At 40.6% G+C, this 17,454-nt stretch overlaps 1 protein-coding gene and 1 non-coding gene across 6 annotated transcripts in view; both read left to right on the forward strand.

The window, feature by feature from the left end:
• LOC132822447 (KH homology domain-containing protein 4-like) overlaps positions 1–17,454 on the forward strand; it is a 71,467-nt gene that overhangs the window by 49,591 nt on the left and 4,422 nt on the right. For 3 of the 5 annotated variants that reach the window (XM_060835828.1, XM_060835835.1, XM_060835848.1), the window contains 2 exons: positions 6,388–6,555; positions 15,328–15,434. In XM_060835828.1, the coding sequence (XP_060691811.1) occupies positions 6,388–6,555; positions 15,328–15,434 (275 nt within the window). The remainder of the gene's footprint in view (positions 1–6,387; positions 6,556–15,327; positions 15,435–17,454) is intronic. The other 2 variants (XM_060835854.1, XM_060835842.1) reach the window with 2 other exon arrangements.
• Positions 12,313–12,455, forward strand: LOC132830034 (small nucleolar RNA SNORA47). Its single transcript, XR_009646313.1, has one exon. It is a non-coding gene; the product is annotated as a small nucleolar RNA SNORA47 (small nucleolar RNA).

Raw genomic sequence — 17,454 nt, forward strand, 5'->3', positions numbered from 1 at the left:
ATGCCCTATTTTTCTTAACACTTTTTAAAATTATGCAAGTTCTCAATTATCTATTACTGTAAAATGTGTATTTATAGTCCTTGACTTCCAGTATTGTTACTAAAATATTCTGTCCATAAAGGCTGATATTGCCTATGCTATGATATCTGGATTGAGAATTAAGTTATGAAAAGTGATTATATAACCTGAAGTTGTAGTCCTTGGAATTTGGAAATTTTGTAGGATGAATGATTTCTATTACACAGAAACAGTTTCCGCTAAATTGGCAAATGTAGAATTCTGAGACATTGTCTAAAACTTGGAGCCAGATTTTTCAAGAATGAAATTAGGAAGTACTTCTACACACACATGGTTGTACATGTTCAGCACTCTTATCTTGCAGTTAGTAGTGGATGCTAAATCAATTGTTAATTTTAAATCTAAGGTTGATGGATATTTTTTCTCTAAAAGTAATGAGGTGTGGCCATAGGCCAGGAATTACATTACAGATCAGTTATCATCATGTGGAATGGCAAAATAGGCTTGGCAGAGATGGTGGTGTAGTGATAATATCACTGGGCTAATAATCCAGACATAAAAACAATGACTGCAGATGCTAGAAACCAGATTCTGGATCAGTGGTGCTGGAAGAGCACAGCAGTTCAGGCAGCATCCAAAGTGCAGCGAAATTGACGTTTCAGGCAAAAGCCCTTCAGGAATAAAGGCAGAGAGCCTGAAGCGTGGAGAGATAAGCTAGAGGAGGGTGGAGGTGGGGAGAAAGTAACATAGAGTACAATGGGTAAGTGGGGGAGGGGATGAAGATGATAGGTCAGGGAGGAGTGGGTGGAGTGGATAGGTGGAAAAAGAGATAGGTAGGTAGGACAAGTCCAGACAAGTCATGGGGACAGTGCTGAGCTGGAAGTTTGGAACTAGGGTGAGGTGGGGGAAGGGGAAATGAGGAAACTGTTGAAGTCCACATTGATGCCCTGGGGTTGAAGTGTTCCGAGACAGAAGATGAGGCGTTCTTCCTCCAGGCGTCTGGTGGTGAGGGAGCGGCGGTGAAGGAGGCCAAGGACCTCCATGTCCTCGGCAGAGTGGGAGGGGGAGTTGAAATGTTGGGCCACATGGCGGTGTGGTTGATTGGTGTGGGTGTCCCGAAGATGTTCCCTAAAGCGCTCTGCTAGGAGGCGCGCAGTGTCCCCAATGTAGAGGAGACCGCATCGGGAGCAACGGATACAATAAATGATATTAGTGGATGTGCAGGTCAAACTTTGATGGATGTGGAAGGCTCCTTTAGGGCCCTGGATAGAGGTGAGGGAGGAGGTGTGGGCACAGGTTTTACAGTTCCTGCAGTGGCAGGGGAAAGTGCCAGGATGAGAGGGTGGGATGTAGGGGGGCTTTAGGGAACATCTCCGGGACACCCGCACCAATCAACCATACTGTCCATGGGAACATGGATTCAAATCCCACCATTGCAGCTAATGGAATTTAAATTCAATTAAGGGAATCTAGAATAGAAAATTCTTCTTCATTAAATAGTGACTGTCAAACCATCGTTGATTGTTGTAAAAGCCCTGGTTCACTAATGGGCAGCACGGTCGCTCAGTGGTTAGCACTGCTGCTTCACAGTCTCAGGGACTCGGGTTCAATTCCAGCCTCGGGTGACTGTCTGGGTGGAGTTTGCACATTCTCTCTGTATCTGCGTGGTTTCCTCCCACAGTCTGAAGATGTTCAGGTTATGTGGATTGGCCATACTGAATTGCCCGTAGTGTGTAGGCTAGATGGATTAGCCACGGGAAATCCGGGGATAGAGTACGGGGATGGGTCTGGGTGGAATGCTCTTCAGGGTGTCTGTGTGAGCTTGTTGGGCTGAATGACCTGTTTCCACACTGTAGGAATTCTATGATGAAGATTCCTTTGAATATGTCCTTTGAGGAGGAAATCTGCCTTCATTATCTGATCTGGCCTGCACATGACTCCAGACAGATCTTCACTACACTCTGAAATAGCATAGTAAACCATTAAGTTCACGTGCAATTAGAAATGGGTAACGAATGCTAGGTTGACCACCAATACCGATTGTTCTGAACTAGGTTAGATTCCCTACAGTATGGAAACAAGTCCACACCGACTGTCTGAAGAGTAACCCACCAAGACCCATTCCCCTATGGCCTGGGGTTGAAGTGTTCCGAGATGGAAGATGAGGCATTCTTCCTTCAGGCGTCTGGTGGTGAGGGAGCGGCGGTGAAGGAGGCCCAGGACCTCCATGTCCTCGGCAGAATGGGAGGGGGAGTTGAAATGTTGGGCCACGGGGCGGTGTGTTAGATTGGTGCCGGTGTCTCCTGATTAACACTATGGGCAGTTTAGCATGGCCACTTCACCTGACCAGCACATCTTTGGACTGTAGGAGGAGACCCAAGCAGGCACGGAGAATGTGCAAACTCCACATTGACCGTCGCCCAATGCGGAAATTGAACCCGGGTCCTTGGTGCTGTGAGGCAGCAGTGCAAACCACTGAGCCACAGTGCTGCCCATTAGTGAACCAGAGTTTTTAGTGAACTAAAAACTAGAACTAAGTTCTAGTGAACGAAGTGGCTGACTCTTCCTGTACTCACTACTACTATTACTGCTTATGCTTCTTTGTTATCATTCAGATGTGTAACTTTGCTATTTGCTCTCTGCATCTGATGATAAAGGATGCAACATTTTATTTAAGTTTAATCTCTTCCATTAATTTATTGACTGTTGTTCTGCAATTTCAGTGATGTTATCAACCTTGGTGCTTCATGTAGGCATTTCAATTTTGAAGCTGTCAGCTTCCAAAATAGGACTTAAAGTCCTGTTATTGAAATTGTGGAGATGAAAAGCTGAGTATTGGGAATAACTCCTTTCAGAAGTAAAATCTAGTGGAAGATGACCGCTTCCAGATTTTCACACTTTTTTGGGATATATTGCTGTTGCTGTTTGGACCATACTTATTGGCTATTCATAATTGTCCTTAGAAGGTAATGAAATGCAAGCAATTTCTTATTAGAGTGACTTCCCAAGTGATTATTTAGATTATAGAACATTTTAGAGGATGTTAAAGGTTAGCCTTTGCAAAGCTTTGGGGTTCTCTTATACTTGGATCTTTCAGTTAAAATTAATTACAGTTACAGACTGAGTTTGAGAGAGTCAACCACAAGAATTACTAGTCCTAATTGGTTACAAGATCCAATCAAAGTACAAACATAGAATTCATTTAGTTTATTAAAACTGATACAAAAGAAATAATGCATGATAAAAGCGGTGGATTCAGGTTGATTCACGAATGGAATGCCAGCCTCATGGACACATCTTTTGTTATTTACTGTTGACTCCAGTTTTCCTTCTAACTTCAGTCTTTTCTGGGCACTGACAGACAAAGAATCAGTGCTTATTGCCAGTCATGAGCTGTTGATCAAGATCAGAAACAACTTGTATTCCAATTGGCTTGTCATTGCATGGTCAAAACATGAACAGTCTCTGAATAGCTAAGCAAAATAATCAAAATTCCTGGCAGGTTTCTTTATAAGTAGTCATCTTACTGACATTACTTCCTATTATCTCATGACAATCATATCCCAAATATAATAGTTTGTCCTTTTCAGATTACCAACTTCATAGATCTCTGCCAAGCTAATGTGGCACCGAAGGAGTAATTTGTATGTCTGCTTCTGATGGTTTGCAATGGTCACATAACTAGTAGAAGATGCAAAGATTGGTGGAGTTGCAGATATTGAGAAGGATTGTCAGAGATTACAGCAAGATATAGATCAGTTGGAGGCATGGGTAGAAAAATGGCAGATGGAGTTTTACTCAGACAAATGTGAAGTGATGCATTTTGAAAGGCAAAGTACAGGTGGAAATTATATAGTGAATGGCAGAACCCTTATGAGTATTGATATGCAGAGGGATCTGAGTGTCCTAGTCTAAGGATCACTGAAGGTGGCAGTGTAGGTAGATAAGGTGGTAGAAAAGGCCTCTGGCATGCTTGCCTTCATTGGAAGGGGTGTTGAGTATAAGGATAGGCAAGTTATGCTGCAGCTTTAGAGAATTTAAGTTAGGCCACACTTGGAATATTGCGTACAGTTCTGGACACCACATTATCAGAAGGATGTGGATGCTTTGGAGATGGTACAGAAAAGGTTTACCAGGATGTTGCCCTGGTATGGGGAAATTTTAGCTATGAACAAAGGTTGGATAAACTGGGTTTGTTTTCACTGGAACATGGGAGATTGAGGGGTGACCTGATAGCAGATTATAAGATTATGAATGGCGTGGATAAAGTGGAAAGTAAGGGGCTTTATCCCAGGTTCGAGGGGTCAATTACAAGCGGACACGTATTCAAGGTGCTGGGGTGGGGTTTGGTTGGTGGTGGTGGTGGTGGCGGAATTTGAGATGTGTGAGGCAGGTTTTTCACACAATGGTGAATGCCTTGATCGTGCTGCCAGAGGAGGTGGTGAAAGCAGATACAGAAGCAGCATTCCAGAAGCACCTGGATCAGTACATGAATAGGAAGGGAATAGAGGGATATGGACCCTGTAAGTGAAGGTACTTTCATTATGGAAGGACAAAATGTGTTGGTCTGTTTCGTGCTGTATTGTTCTTTGTTCTTAGTGATTTATTCTCATCCAGAATCATATCAGTCTGTAGCCCGAGTTCATCATCCTCACTATCAACTACACTCCAATTTTTCTGTCATCTACAAACTTACTAATTAAATCTTCTACGTACACATCCTAGTTATTATTGTACATAACAAGCAGCAAGGGTCTAAGCACTGGTCCTGTGTGACATCGCTGGTCACAGGCTTTCAATTATAATGAGAACCCGCCATCACTGTTTGCCTACAATGTATAAGCCAGTTTTGGAATCAGTTTGTCATCTTGCCTCAGATGCCACAGGCTCTAACCTTGTGGACCAGCCTTCCATGTAGAACTTTGTCAAAGGCCTTACTAAAGTTCATGTAAACCACATCAGCTGCACAAACTTCATAATATTTAGTCAACTCTTCAAAAAAAACTCATTAAGTTAGTCAACCAGGATCTCCCTCTAACTAATCCGTGCTCACTATCCCTGATCATTTCCCACTTTTTCAAGTATAGATTAATCCTGTTCTTCAGAATTTTTTCCAATAATTTCCCTACGAGTGATGTCAGACTCAGTTTGTAATCACTTGGCCTATCGTGTCTGCCCTTCTTGGACGGAGGAACCACATTATCTGTTCTCCACTCATCTGGCACTTCATCTGTGACCAGTGAAGTATTAAATATATCTGCTAGGGCACCAGCAGTCTCCTTCCTTGCCTCCCATTAGCAGACTGGGATACATCTCATCAGGCCCAGGAAGTTATGCACCTGTATGCCTGCTAAATTATCTGATGCCTCCCTTTATTAGTCATAGCATGTTGTAAAACCTCAGCATCTCAACTAAAATCTCCAGCTACAATGTCTTTCTGTAGTGAATACAGATAACAATTCATTTAAGACTTCACCCGCGTTCAAGGTTCCATGTACAGATTGCCCTTGTGGTCTCTAATGGGACCCACTGTTTCCTTGATAGTCTGACAAATCTTAAAATACTTAAAACCTTGTGATTTCCCTCAATCCCATTTGCCAAAGATATTTTCTGGCCCTTCTTTGCCTTTCTAATTTTCTTTTAAAGCGATCTCTCATACTTTGTACATGTCTGATATTTTTAATCCACTGTACCTAACATATGCGTTATTTTTATTCTTCAAACTCTCAATTGGCATTAACATCCAGGAACTTGCTGCCCTTGCCCTTCACTATTTGAGGACCAGCTGGCCCTGAATTCTCACTACACGAATTTTAAAAGGACTCGCATTTTCCAAATGTAGACTTATTATAGTCACTGCCCCAAATGCTCCCCCACTTAAACTTTAATCATTTGATTGGCTTCATTCTCTAGGATTAGGTCTAGCGCTGTTGAATCTCTCGACGTACATACTGGCAATGAAAGAAAGCTCTCCTAGATGCACTTCAAAAAATTTCACCCCATCTAATCCTTTCATGCAAAGGGGGTCCTAGTTAATGGTAGCAAAGTTGAAGTCTCCTACAACTACAGCCCTGCTTCTTTCTCACATTTGCATGCACAACTCCTCTATCTCCCTCTGACTGTTTAGAGGCCTGTGGTATAATCTCAGCAATATAATCATCCTTTTTTGTTGAAGCTCTATCCAGATGGCCTCACTTGAAGATCCTTCTTGGATGTCCTCCTTAGTGATTTATCGTCATCCATATTAGGAGAATAATTTATATAAAAACAAGCCCTGGTCAGTTGTTTTCCGTTTTAGATGTTTGGGTTGTTTAATTTTTCATCAATCTATTATTGTAGTTTTATTAAGTATTTGTCGGTTATTCGTAGGTCCAACCTGTAAACTCTGCTCCAATGCCAGTGTCTTTATCCAGCTCAGAGTATCAGTTCCAGACCACAGGTACTAGTAACCCAATGCCACTGCCTCCTCAGCCACAAAAGAGACGTTTTACTGAAGAAAGAGCAGCAAATTCACCGGAAGGTCTTCTTGGATACCGGGTAAGTATGGTCATAATGCGTGACCTTAGAAAAAGCCACTGATACATTGCACCAAATAATTAATTGCATTAGGATCTGGGAGGTGATACTCTAAAAGAGGAGAGAGAGAGAGGATCCTGACTGACATGATTGTCAACACATAATCCAATGGACAATCCCCTTTTATTGGAAGTGGGAAGAATAGCCAAGACATAACATATGTAATAAAAACAAAATTGTAATGAAATTGCTACAAAAAATACCGAAGGCTAATAATAAACAGTTAACTGCATACTTTTAAAACAAAGTACAATGTTGAATTTTGATGGAGCAGTTATGTTCACTGCATGTTGTGCAGCTTTATTAATGGTTGTCTGACTGCTAGGCTAACTGGCATGATGATTTCTTGTTTTTAAAAAAGTACCAAATATTGTTGAATACTTGTTTTAAACAATTAATCATGAGTAATCACATTATGTGCCTTGTACTTGATTGTTATCTACAAATTTGATTATTCCAGTGCTTTCCTAGTTAGGCAAAGCCTCCATTTTAAATTTCTGATTTCTTTTTACAAAATCAACTCCAATATTTACAACCATTATCAATACTCCTGTTTCAGAAGGGTGGAAGGCCGAAGACAAGAAACTGTAGGCCATTATGACCTAGGTTGTTGGTAAGATTTTAGAGTCTGTTATTAAGGATGAGATTGCGGGATACTTGGAAGTGCAGAGTAAAATAGGGCTGAGTCAGTACAGCTACGTCACAGGGAGGTCAAACCTGACAAATATAGTGGATTCCTTGGAGGAGGTAATGGGCAACTGAAATAAAGGAGAGCCAGTGGAAGCGGTCTATTTGGATTTCCAGAAAGCCTTTGACAAGTGCTACAAAGGAATTTGCTAAATAAGATAAGAGCCCATTGTGTTGGGGCAAGTTACTGACTTGGCAATACAATTGATTGACTGGCAGAAGGCAGAAAGTAGGGAGAAAGGGGTCGTTTTCAGGATATCAGCCAATAACTAGTGGAGTTCCAAAGGAGTCTGTGTTTAGACCACAAGTATTCATGTTACACAAAAACGATCTGGATGAAGGAACTGAGGGCTTAGTTGCTAAGTTTGCAGATGGCACCAAAATAGTTGGGGTCAGGTAGTTTTGAGGAAGAGGGGAGGCTGGCGAAGGACATGGACAGGCTAGGAAAGTGGGCAAAGAAGTGGCAGGTGGAATACAATCTGGGCAAGTGTGAGGTCGTGCACTTTGTTAGGAAGAATAGAGGTGTAGACTATTTTCTAAATGGGGAAAGATTTTGGAAATCTGAAGCACAAGGGGACTTAGGAGTTCTGGTTCAGAGTTCCCTTAAGGTAAACATGTTCACTTAACAGTTAGGAAGTCCAATGCAATGTTAGCATTCATTTCAAGAGGGCTATAACATGAGCAGAGAAGTACTGCTGAGGTTGTATAAGGTTCTGGTCAGATTGCATTTGGAATATTGTGAGCAGTTTTGGCCTCTGTATCTAAGGAAAGATGTTCTAGCATTTGAGGGGGTCCAGAGGAAGTTTACATACATGATCCGAGGGCACAGCCTCAGAGTGAAGGGAAGAGTCTTTGGAACTGATGAATTTCTTCAGCCAGGGGGTGATGAATCTTTGGAATTCTCTGCCTCAGAGGTTTGTGGAGACTGAGTCATTTAGCATTATGGTGAGAAAGCAGGAGAATGGGGTTGAGAAACCTATCAGCCATGATCAAATGGTAGAACAGACTTGATGGGTAGAATGGCCTAGTTCTGCTCCTATGTCATATGGTCATATCAATGACTTGTATAAGGAGACAGCTTGTATCTACAATTGTAATTTACACAAAGTTACAACACAAACTAAGTTGAGAGGTAGGTGCAAAAAAGGCTGCAAAGCTATGTAGGTTAATTGAGTGGACAAGACATTGACAGATGGAATGTAATGTGAATTATGAAGTTAACACACTTCAGTGGGAAAAATAGAATAGATTTTTCTTTAAAGTTTAAAGATTGAAAATTGTTGTTATTCAGAAGGATCTAATTCCTTGGAAAATAATTTCAAAGTAAACATGTAGATCTAGCAAGAAAGTAATAGTATGCAATCTTTTATTATATCAGTATTTGAATATGACCATAAGGATGTCTTGCTGTGGTCGTGTAGGTTCTTCATGTAACTGCATCTAAAGTATCATGTACAGTGTCATATTATTGTATCCGAGGCAAATTTTATTTGTCTGAGAGAGTCCAGCAAAAAAATCATGAGACACATTACTGGGATATGACGATTATAATGTTTGGAGTCAGTGATGAGGACTCTAAGGGCAGCTCCTTGACTGTATACCACTGTACCTTGGAGAAGGACTGCATTGCCTGGAGTTTAAACAATTAAGAATAATTGCACTGAAAACATTTGAGGGGCTGGATAGGGTAGATGCTGGAAGGATGTTTCCTGTGGCTTGGGATGTTAGAACGAGTGGTCACCTCTTTAGGACTGAGGCGGTGAGCAGTTTCCTTATTTAATGGCTTGCAAATCATTGGAATTTTTTATCCTTGATAACTGTGAATGCTTATCTTTTAAGTAATTCAAGGCAGAGATTGACATACGTTTGGATACCAATGAAATAATGGATATGGGAGTAGTATGGACAGATAGATTTGAGGTATGATTTTAATCAATAGGGATAACAGGCTCGATAGGCCGAGCAGCTCTCAGCTACTCCTGTTTCTTAGGCTATTCGTTCAAGTGACCTTGTCCCCCCCTAACACTCTAACCTCCATCATTCAATCTTTGAAGATATCTGTCTTTCTTAGATTTTGACATCTTCAACATGTCCAGTGATATCTTGATAATGTCGTTGCAGTGGTATACAGAGGCCCAGGCTAATGCTCTGGGTTTATGGATTTGAAAACAGTTGTTAAATTGAATCAATAAATATGGAATTAAATGCTAATCTTGTGCTGACCATGAATCACTGTTAGTTGGTTCGCTCGTGTTTTCTCGGGAAGAAGCTCTCTACTGCCCTTGCCTGGTCCGGCCTATATGTGATTCTAGACTTGCAGCAATGTGATTAACACTTAACTGCCCTCTGAAATGACCTAGAGAAAGGAAGGAAGGAAGGAAACTGATTGGTTAATTAATATAGGCATTGGAAATTATGATGGTAAACCCAGCCCTGTCAACCCTACAAAGCCGCCATCACTGAGGCTGGTACCAACGCTGGGAGAGCTGTTTGCAGACTGTTTGCACAACAGGTTGACATTATCTGTGAGCTATGATTGTTAGTATGACTGTGCTTCAGAAGGTACCATTACCATCCCTGGCTATGTCCTGTTCCACCAGCAGGTCAGGTCCAGCAGATGTGACAGTGGTATACAGTCTGGAGGGAATCACATTGGCTAAGGACTGGCACCTGTAATACTAAGAAGTTAAGGAGTCAGCCAAGGTGGATCATCCACTTGGCACTTCTGGGTGGTGATTGTTGCAAATTCTGCAGCCTTATCTTCTGTGCTGGGCTCCCCCATCACTGAGGGATGAGGATATCTGTGAAGCATCCTCCAGTGATTGTTTAATTGTCCACCACCATTCAGGACTATAGATCTGATCCATCTGTGAAATTGCTTAACTCTGTCTATCACTTGCTGCTTGTGCTGTTGGGACATTGATAATTCTGTTTGTAGCTTCCCCAAGTTGACATCTTGTTTTTAGGTATGTCAAGATCTATTCCTGGCATGCCCTCCTGCACTCTTGTTCGAGCCAGATTTGATCCCCTTTCTTGATAGATATTATAGGCAATGGGATTATAGCTTGTGTTGGAGTATGATTCTGCCACTGTTGATGACCATTAGCACCTCATGGATGCTCAGTCTTAAGTCGTTTGCTAGCAGCCCTACTGATTGGTGTAGAGTCCTAAAAGATGTTGCTGCTAGACTGAGGATGCAACAAATAGTAAGGGAAAAACATATTGACTTATCCTCATCAATCTGCCTTTCACAGATGCACCTGACCTTGACATTGTTCATTGTGGAGTCCAAATCCTACTGTCACATTGAGAATATTCTCCACTGTGCTGTGTAGCACTATCACGGTGCTAAATGGGACAGGCTTCAAACAGATCTAGTAACTCAAAACTACTCTTGACAAGTAGTGCTTTCAGACATAATCTGCTCTCTGTTGCCTAGTTTGGGTTCTGCCAGGACCACTCAGTCGAATTTCAGAGATGAGGTGATAGTGACTGCCTTTGACATCAAGGTTGAATTTTACCAAGTCTAGCATCAAGGAAGTCTAGTAGGAATGGGGGTGGGGGAAGAAACACTCAACTAGTTGGAGTCATACCTGGCAAATAGGTAGGTGGTTGCGTTTGTTGCAGGAGAGTAATCTTGGCTCCTGGCACCTCTGCAGAATTCCTCATTGTAGAGTCCTATGTACAACCATCTTCACCAGTTTCATTGGCTTACTCTATTGTGAGGTCAGAAGTGGGGATGTTCACTGACAATTGCATAATGTTCAGTACCATTTGCAACTCCTCATATTGAAGCAGTCCATCTTTAAGTGCACCAAGGCCTGGACAGTATTCAGGCTTAGGCTAAAAAGGGACAAATAACATTCGTGCCCCACAAATGCCAGGGAATAACCATTTCTAATAAGATCCAATTTAGCCACCAGCCCTTGACATTCAATTGCGCTACCATCACTGAATCCCCTACTGTCAAGATCCTGGGGAAACTAGTATCTACAAGAATACACTAAACTTGCCTGGATGGGTGGATTCCAACAAGACTTGAGGTTCAACGCCATTCAGGACAATGCACATTTTTGTTACTCCAACCACTACCAAAGCAGCAGCATTGTGTACCATCTGCAAAATGCACTGCAGCAAATCACCAAGGTTCCTTTGATGGCACATTGCCTGACTTTTTCAAAGAACAAGAGCAGCCGATCGATGGGAACACCACCAAATCATATTTCAAGTTCAACTCCAAGCCTAACAGCATCCTGACTTAGTATATCACGTTCATTTACCACTGGGTCATAATCCTGGAACATCTGCCCTAATTACACTGTGGGTGTACTAAACCCAAAGGTTTACAGCATTTCAAGAATGCAGCACTTTAGGGATGGGCAGGAATTGTTGACCCAGCTGGCAATGCCCTCATGCCATCAATGATTTTGTTTTAATTCAGCTATGCTTTTGTCAGTTGCTAGGGCCTATGCTGTTGATTTCCTCCTAAATCTCTCCACATTCTATCTTTCCCCTTGTTTTCAGCACTTGAAACCTGCCTCTTCTGCCAATGTGACTGAGAGAAAATGTATTTGCTATTGCTCCACTTAAGCGCATGGGGCTTTTTTTCCCCTATGTTATAAGAAATTGCATAAATGCGAGTTCATTGATCGTGGCAAAGAATTGTCTTTTACATGTGAAACATTTGAAAATAAATTCCTATTTTCTGTGCAATCAGCATAATATAGTGATAGATTATGACCTTTCCTCCATTGAAGAAACCATTTGGTTGTTGAGTTCAATATGTGCCCACCATTTATGGGGAGCTATTATGAAATCATTGAATATCCAAACATTTTTCCAAATTTAATTTTTAATTAAACTTACAATTAGGCTGATTCAAATGTGAATTTTAATTTTTCAGCCATATGACTATTTTGTGAAATCTTGTTTATAATCAGAAATATTTTGTGCTATTTTTGGCAAAAATTTATAGTAAATTATTCTAATCTGCGTTATAATTAACTGATCTTTTCGCATTTGAAAACTCACTGGAGGACTGAGAAGGTGAGGTAGCTTTATAACTGTGCTGCACTTGCTGGTAATGACCTCCCAAATTAAAATAATACAGCACTGTATTCTGTGCTGCAGCACTTCATTGTTGCTAAAGCACCTCATTGCTGTGTACACTGTTTAGTTTAAAAAAAATACGCACAGATCAGAAAAGGTTATTGGCTCCATCAAACTCAAATAAATGTATTCATGGGAAAATTGAGTGAGTATTGAAACCTATCTGGTTTTCATGATTACCACTATCTGCATTAGTTGCATAGTTTTAGCAGTTTACAAGTCATGGTATCCCATGGCGTTTTCAGTTATCCTTTCTTTATAATCTTATTTTAAATATTAATTTGTTCATCTTCAAATTAACCTGCATAGTATTAACTGTTTTAGGAGAGAATCTGTTTTGAAATTATAATGTTTACAGCAAGGGGTTAGACAATTGGCCTGTTGTGTCCATACCGGCTCACAGCAAGAGCAGTTGCTTTCTCAATAGCCCGACAACAATTTTCACTCCAGTTAATTAGCCAATTTCCTTCTGAAAATCTAGACTGAATATATCTCCATCACACTTCAGGCAGTACATTCTAGATACTAAACACTTTGTGTAAAATCATGTTGACTTTAGTTCCTTGTCGGTCATTTGTTGGTTCATGGCACTTCTACCAGTAAGAATAATTTCCCCCTTTCTCCTCTTGAAATTCCATGATCTTGAGTTCCATCAAATCTCATATTTGCTTTCTCTTCTCCAAGAAGAAGAGCTCCACATTTTCCAATCTATTTGGGGTGACACAACAGCTCAGAGGTCTGCACTGCTGCCTCAAAGCACCAGGGACCTGGGTTCGATTCCATCTTTGGGCGAGTGTCTGTGTGGAGTTTGCACATTCTCCCTGTGTCTGTGTGGGTTTCCTCCGGGTGCACTGGTTTCCTCCCACAATTCAAAGATGTGCAGATTAGGTGAATTGGCCATGCTAAATTGCCTTTGTGTAGGTTATTAGTCAGAAGTAAATATAGAATTGGGGGTTGGATCACTCCTTGGAGGATTGGTGTGGACTTGTTGGGCCGAAGGGCCTATTTCCACACTGTAGGAATTCTAATTTTATCTGTTTAATGCATACTACCCCTTTTTCTTGGAACCTCACGTTTTCCAGTGTCTTTGCATCCATCGTAAATGTTTCAGAATTGGACACAGTGCTACAGTTGAGACCAAGCTAATGTTTTACAAAGGTGTACCATGCTTGTTGGTTACTCTGTGTCCCTATTTGTAAAGCCCAGAACTTCCAATTAACTGCTTTCTCAAGATATCTCGCCATTTTCAATGATTTATGCATCTATGTCTCCAGACTGCTATTTATTTATTTAGTTATTGCCTTTGTTTAGATAGTAATTTAAATTCTTTATGTTCAGTACTGTTGGGTATGATATTTGTGTTTTATCATGCTTGCTTATTATACTCCCAGTATTTAATTCTGTGCTCAAAATCCAAGTTGAATGACTTGTTTGCACCAACAATTACAAATCTCCTCAAATCACAGTATCTGTTCTTCTCAAGGTCTTTGATTGGGATCATCTTCACATTTGTCAAATATCATTTGTAGTTAATGACTATTAGTCAAATTTCACAAATCATCCAGTGAGTTGCTGTCCTCAGACAGCATCTTTCAAACTCATGTTCACCTCTATAAGGACAAGGGCAGCCACCTGCAAACTCCTGTCCAAGCACTGATCATTCTGACTTGGAGATATGTTGCCATTCCTTCACTATTGTTGGGTCAAAATCATGGAATGTCCCCCTCAAATTGCATTGTGGGCCAACTAGGGACAGGCAGTAAAATTTTGGCTAACAGCAATGCCCACATCCCACAAATGAATAAAAAAAAAAGTTTGGATTAGTGTATTTCAGCATGCTTCAAAGATTATTCTGAGGATAGACAATAATAGTGTAATTCGACTCCTGTTTTAGGAATATCTTTGGGCGAAAATTGCTTTTCAGACTAATCAAAGGCTTAGTTTTGATGTAATAGATTTAAAGTACAGATATAGGCTTAGAATTGTACTATTATGAAAGAACATTAATAGCACTTGTTCTAATCTGTTGAATATGATTGAACATAGAACAGTGCAGCACAGGAACTCCATCGTACCATGCTTGCACCAACCATGATGCCATTCTAAACTAATCCCATCTGACTGCATGTGGTCTATATCCCTCTGTTCATGTGCCTGTTTAAATGCCTCTTAGACATTGCTATTGCATCTGCTCTTACCACTGCCTCTGACAGCCCGTTCCAAATACTACCATCCTCTGTGTTTAAAAAAAGCTTGTCTCGCATCTCCGTTAAACTTTCTGTTTCTCATTTCAATTATGCCCCTCCGTATTTGACATTTCCACCCTGGAAAAAAGACCAACTATTCATCCCATCCACACCATTCATAATTATACATATTTCAATCATTGTCTGTCAGCTTCTGATGTTCTGGTGAAACAATCCGTTTGTTTAGCCTCTTCTTATAGCTAATGGCTCCAAATCTGGCAACATCCTGGTAAACCTCTTTTACACCCTCTTCAAAGATTCCACATTCTTCCTATAGTGTAGCAACCTGAGCTGCACACCCTACTCCAAAAGGGACCAAACTAAATGTTGTGCTTTATAATCTGGTAAATTAATCTTCAATATCAAGATAAGGAAGAACATGCTACTACTTAACAATGAGATATATGATCTAAATTTTTAGATTTTTAATAAATGAGAAACTGGTTGTAGAATTTTAAAAGTATGCCATTAGCTGTTTTATATGTCTGTTCAGTCATTCAATCGACAGTGACCATCTAACTCCAGTATCAGAGTCCATGCTGATTCTAAAGAACAACTTCTGAAGGGCTCTACAAGTTCTGTTTGCATTTTAAAGAAGTTAATATTGGTGTACGTTAGTCATAATCGAATTTGTTTGTACTTTCTATGCAATCACGCCTGTTGATTTCTGTGGCCTTTTTTCTACTCATAGCACGGACCATTTCACTTGACTAATCTAGGTACTAGGAGCAGTCAGGATATGGGATCTGGGATGAAGATAGCTGCTGATTCTGCCCTCTTTGGAAGGGAAAGAGAAAGGTAAGTAGTTTACTTTACCAGCTGCGAGATGTAATTTGTTTGAGACTATTAATTCGTAAGGGCCAATGATTTCTGGATGTGACATTCAAGGAAAGGGACAGGGCTTAATGAAGCAAGTTTGACATTGTCTAGAGACCTCCAGAGCTTTCTGTGATGGGTGGATCAAAGCTTGCATCTTGTTTAAGATCAGGCTCATTATTGCCATGAGTGTGCCATATTTTGAGAATTTCTAGCTCCTTGTCTTTTTCTTCTATAAACATTTGAAGCTATTTGGACAAACAGTACAATGTGACATTTCCCTGAATTCCACAGATTTCATGGGGTCTCTGCAGAGACAAAGCAATACATACCATTCAAGGTATGACAGATAGTATGTGAACTAGAACCTTAAAATTCGACAAGCAATAAGGTAATGCATTCAAAACGTTTAAATCAGTGCTGTCAGTACGGACATTCAAATGTAACTGAGAAGTGCTGGCTGAATCTTCTTGTATATTTGTAGTTGTGCAATAGAAAAGGACTTTTAGATTGCCTCATATTTCCTGAGATTGTCACCTAGCATTAGAATCTGCCAAGGGTTGAACCTCTGCTGGATTCGTAAATGGCTCAGGGTTACAAGTTTTGGTCCTCAGCCTGGTATGCAGTTTTGATGGGATACTTCTACCAAGGACATGGAAACCTTAATGCTAATTAAAAGTGGTTGAACACACAGTGAACAAAGTGGAGGTATAATTGCATAATTTGAATTCCATTGATGAGTTGGAATGCAAGTGTTCTTATTTTAGAAGACATTCTTGTCTATCAGTAGTATTGGCAGTTTCTGGCTACGCTGAATTGAAAAATATTAGCTCTGTTTTGTGTTTCTGTATCGTAGTATCTCATGTGTCATTGATATTAGTGTTTCTGGGGAGGAGGGTAAACAGCCAGTTCTCGGTCCACATTGTACAAATCACTTTGGTAAAAGAAGGATGTGGTCCTGCAGACAGAATTTGTGGAGCTAGGTAGGAATTTAACAAGCAAAGTCTAAAAGCAAATCTATAGTTTTCTTGCAGTGCTGCTTGCAAATCGGTATATAAATATGAATTCAAAGCTGATGAATGTTCAGCCGGAAATAGTAGGAAGGGCTTTAGTTCCTTGTAACATTGGGACACTGGGTGAGATGGGACATTCATAGATTAGGTGAGTTGTGTGACTGTTATTGCAAAAAGTGGAGGTTGGAGAGGATTTATGTTCACCTGGTCAACAAAGGGATAGCACAAGAGAGGAATAGTAAGCCACACAGAATACTGGGCGATGGTTAGTACAGGAATATTTAAGAGGTGTGATCAGAGTAAGGGCAAAACATAATTAAGTCTACATGAGGATTACTGTGCATGTATGTGACTACATGGAGTGTGCTGAAAATGTGTTGCTGGAAAAGCGCAGCAGGTCAGGCAGCATCCAAGGAACAGGAAATTCAACATTTCGGGCATAAGCCCTTCATCAGGAATGGAGTGCGGTAAATAAGATTGATATCTGGAAATATGGTTTTATGGCTAAACGAGAGACCTGGCTTAAAGATGAGAAAGACTCAATGTTAAATATTCCTAATGGAAGACATTCAGAAAAATTAAAAGCAGGAAATGTGAAGGTTGGCACTATTGATTAGTGAGAGGTTCACAGTGCTGGAGAAAGCAATGTCCCAAATTGGTCAAAGGTGAAATCTATTTGGCTAGATTGAAGTGTAACTAAAGTAGTGCAGTTGCATTGTTTTGTATTGTATATAGGCCATTGACTAGTGGCAAGGCAGTAGCGAGACAAATTAACAAGGAAATTACAAAAACATGCAAAAACCATAGCTTAGTTATAACGGGGATTTTAATTACTACTATCCCAGTCTGTAATCAGATAGTGTAAGAGACAGTGAGTGACTAGAATTCCTAGTGTCTGGAAAATTTCCTACAGAAATGTATTTTCAGTCCCAAAAGAAAGGTGCAGGTAGACATAGTTTTGGAAATAAGGTGGACCAAGGGGCTCACGT

The sequence above is a fragment of the Hemiscyllium ocellatum genome, chromosome 2, assembly GCF_020745735.1.
Source record: "Hemiscyllium ocellatum isolate sHemOce1 chromosome 2, sHemOce1.pat.X.cur, whole genome shotgun sequence".
NCBI classification, from domain to species: Eukaryota; Metazoa; Chordata; class Chondrichthyes; order Orectolobiformes; family Hemiscylliidae; genus Hemiscyllium; species Hemiscyllium ocellatum.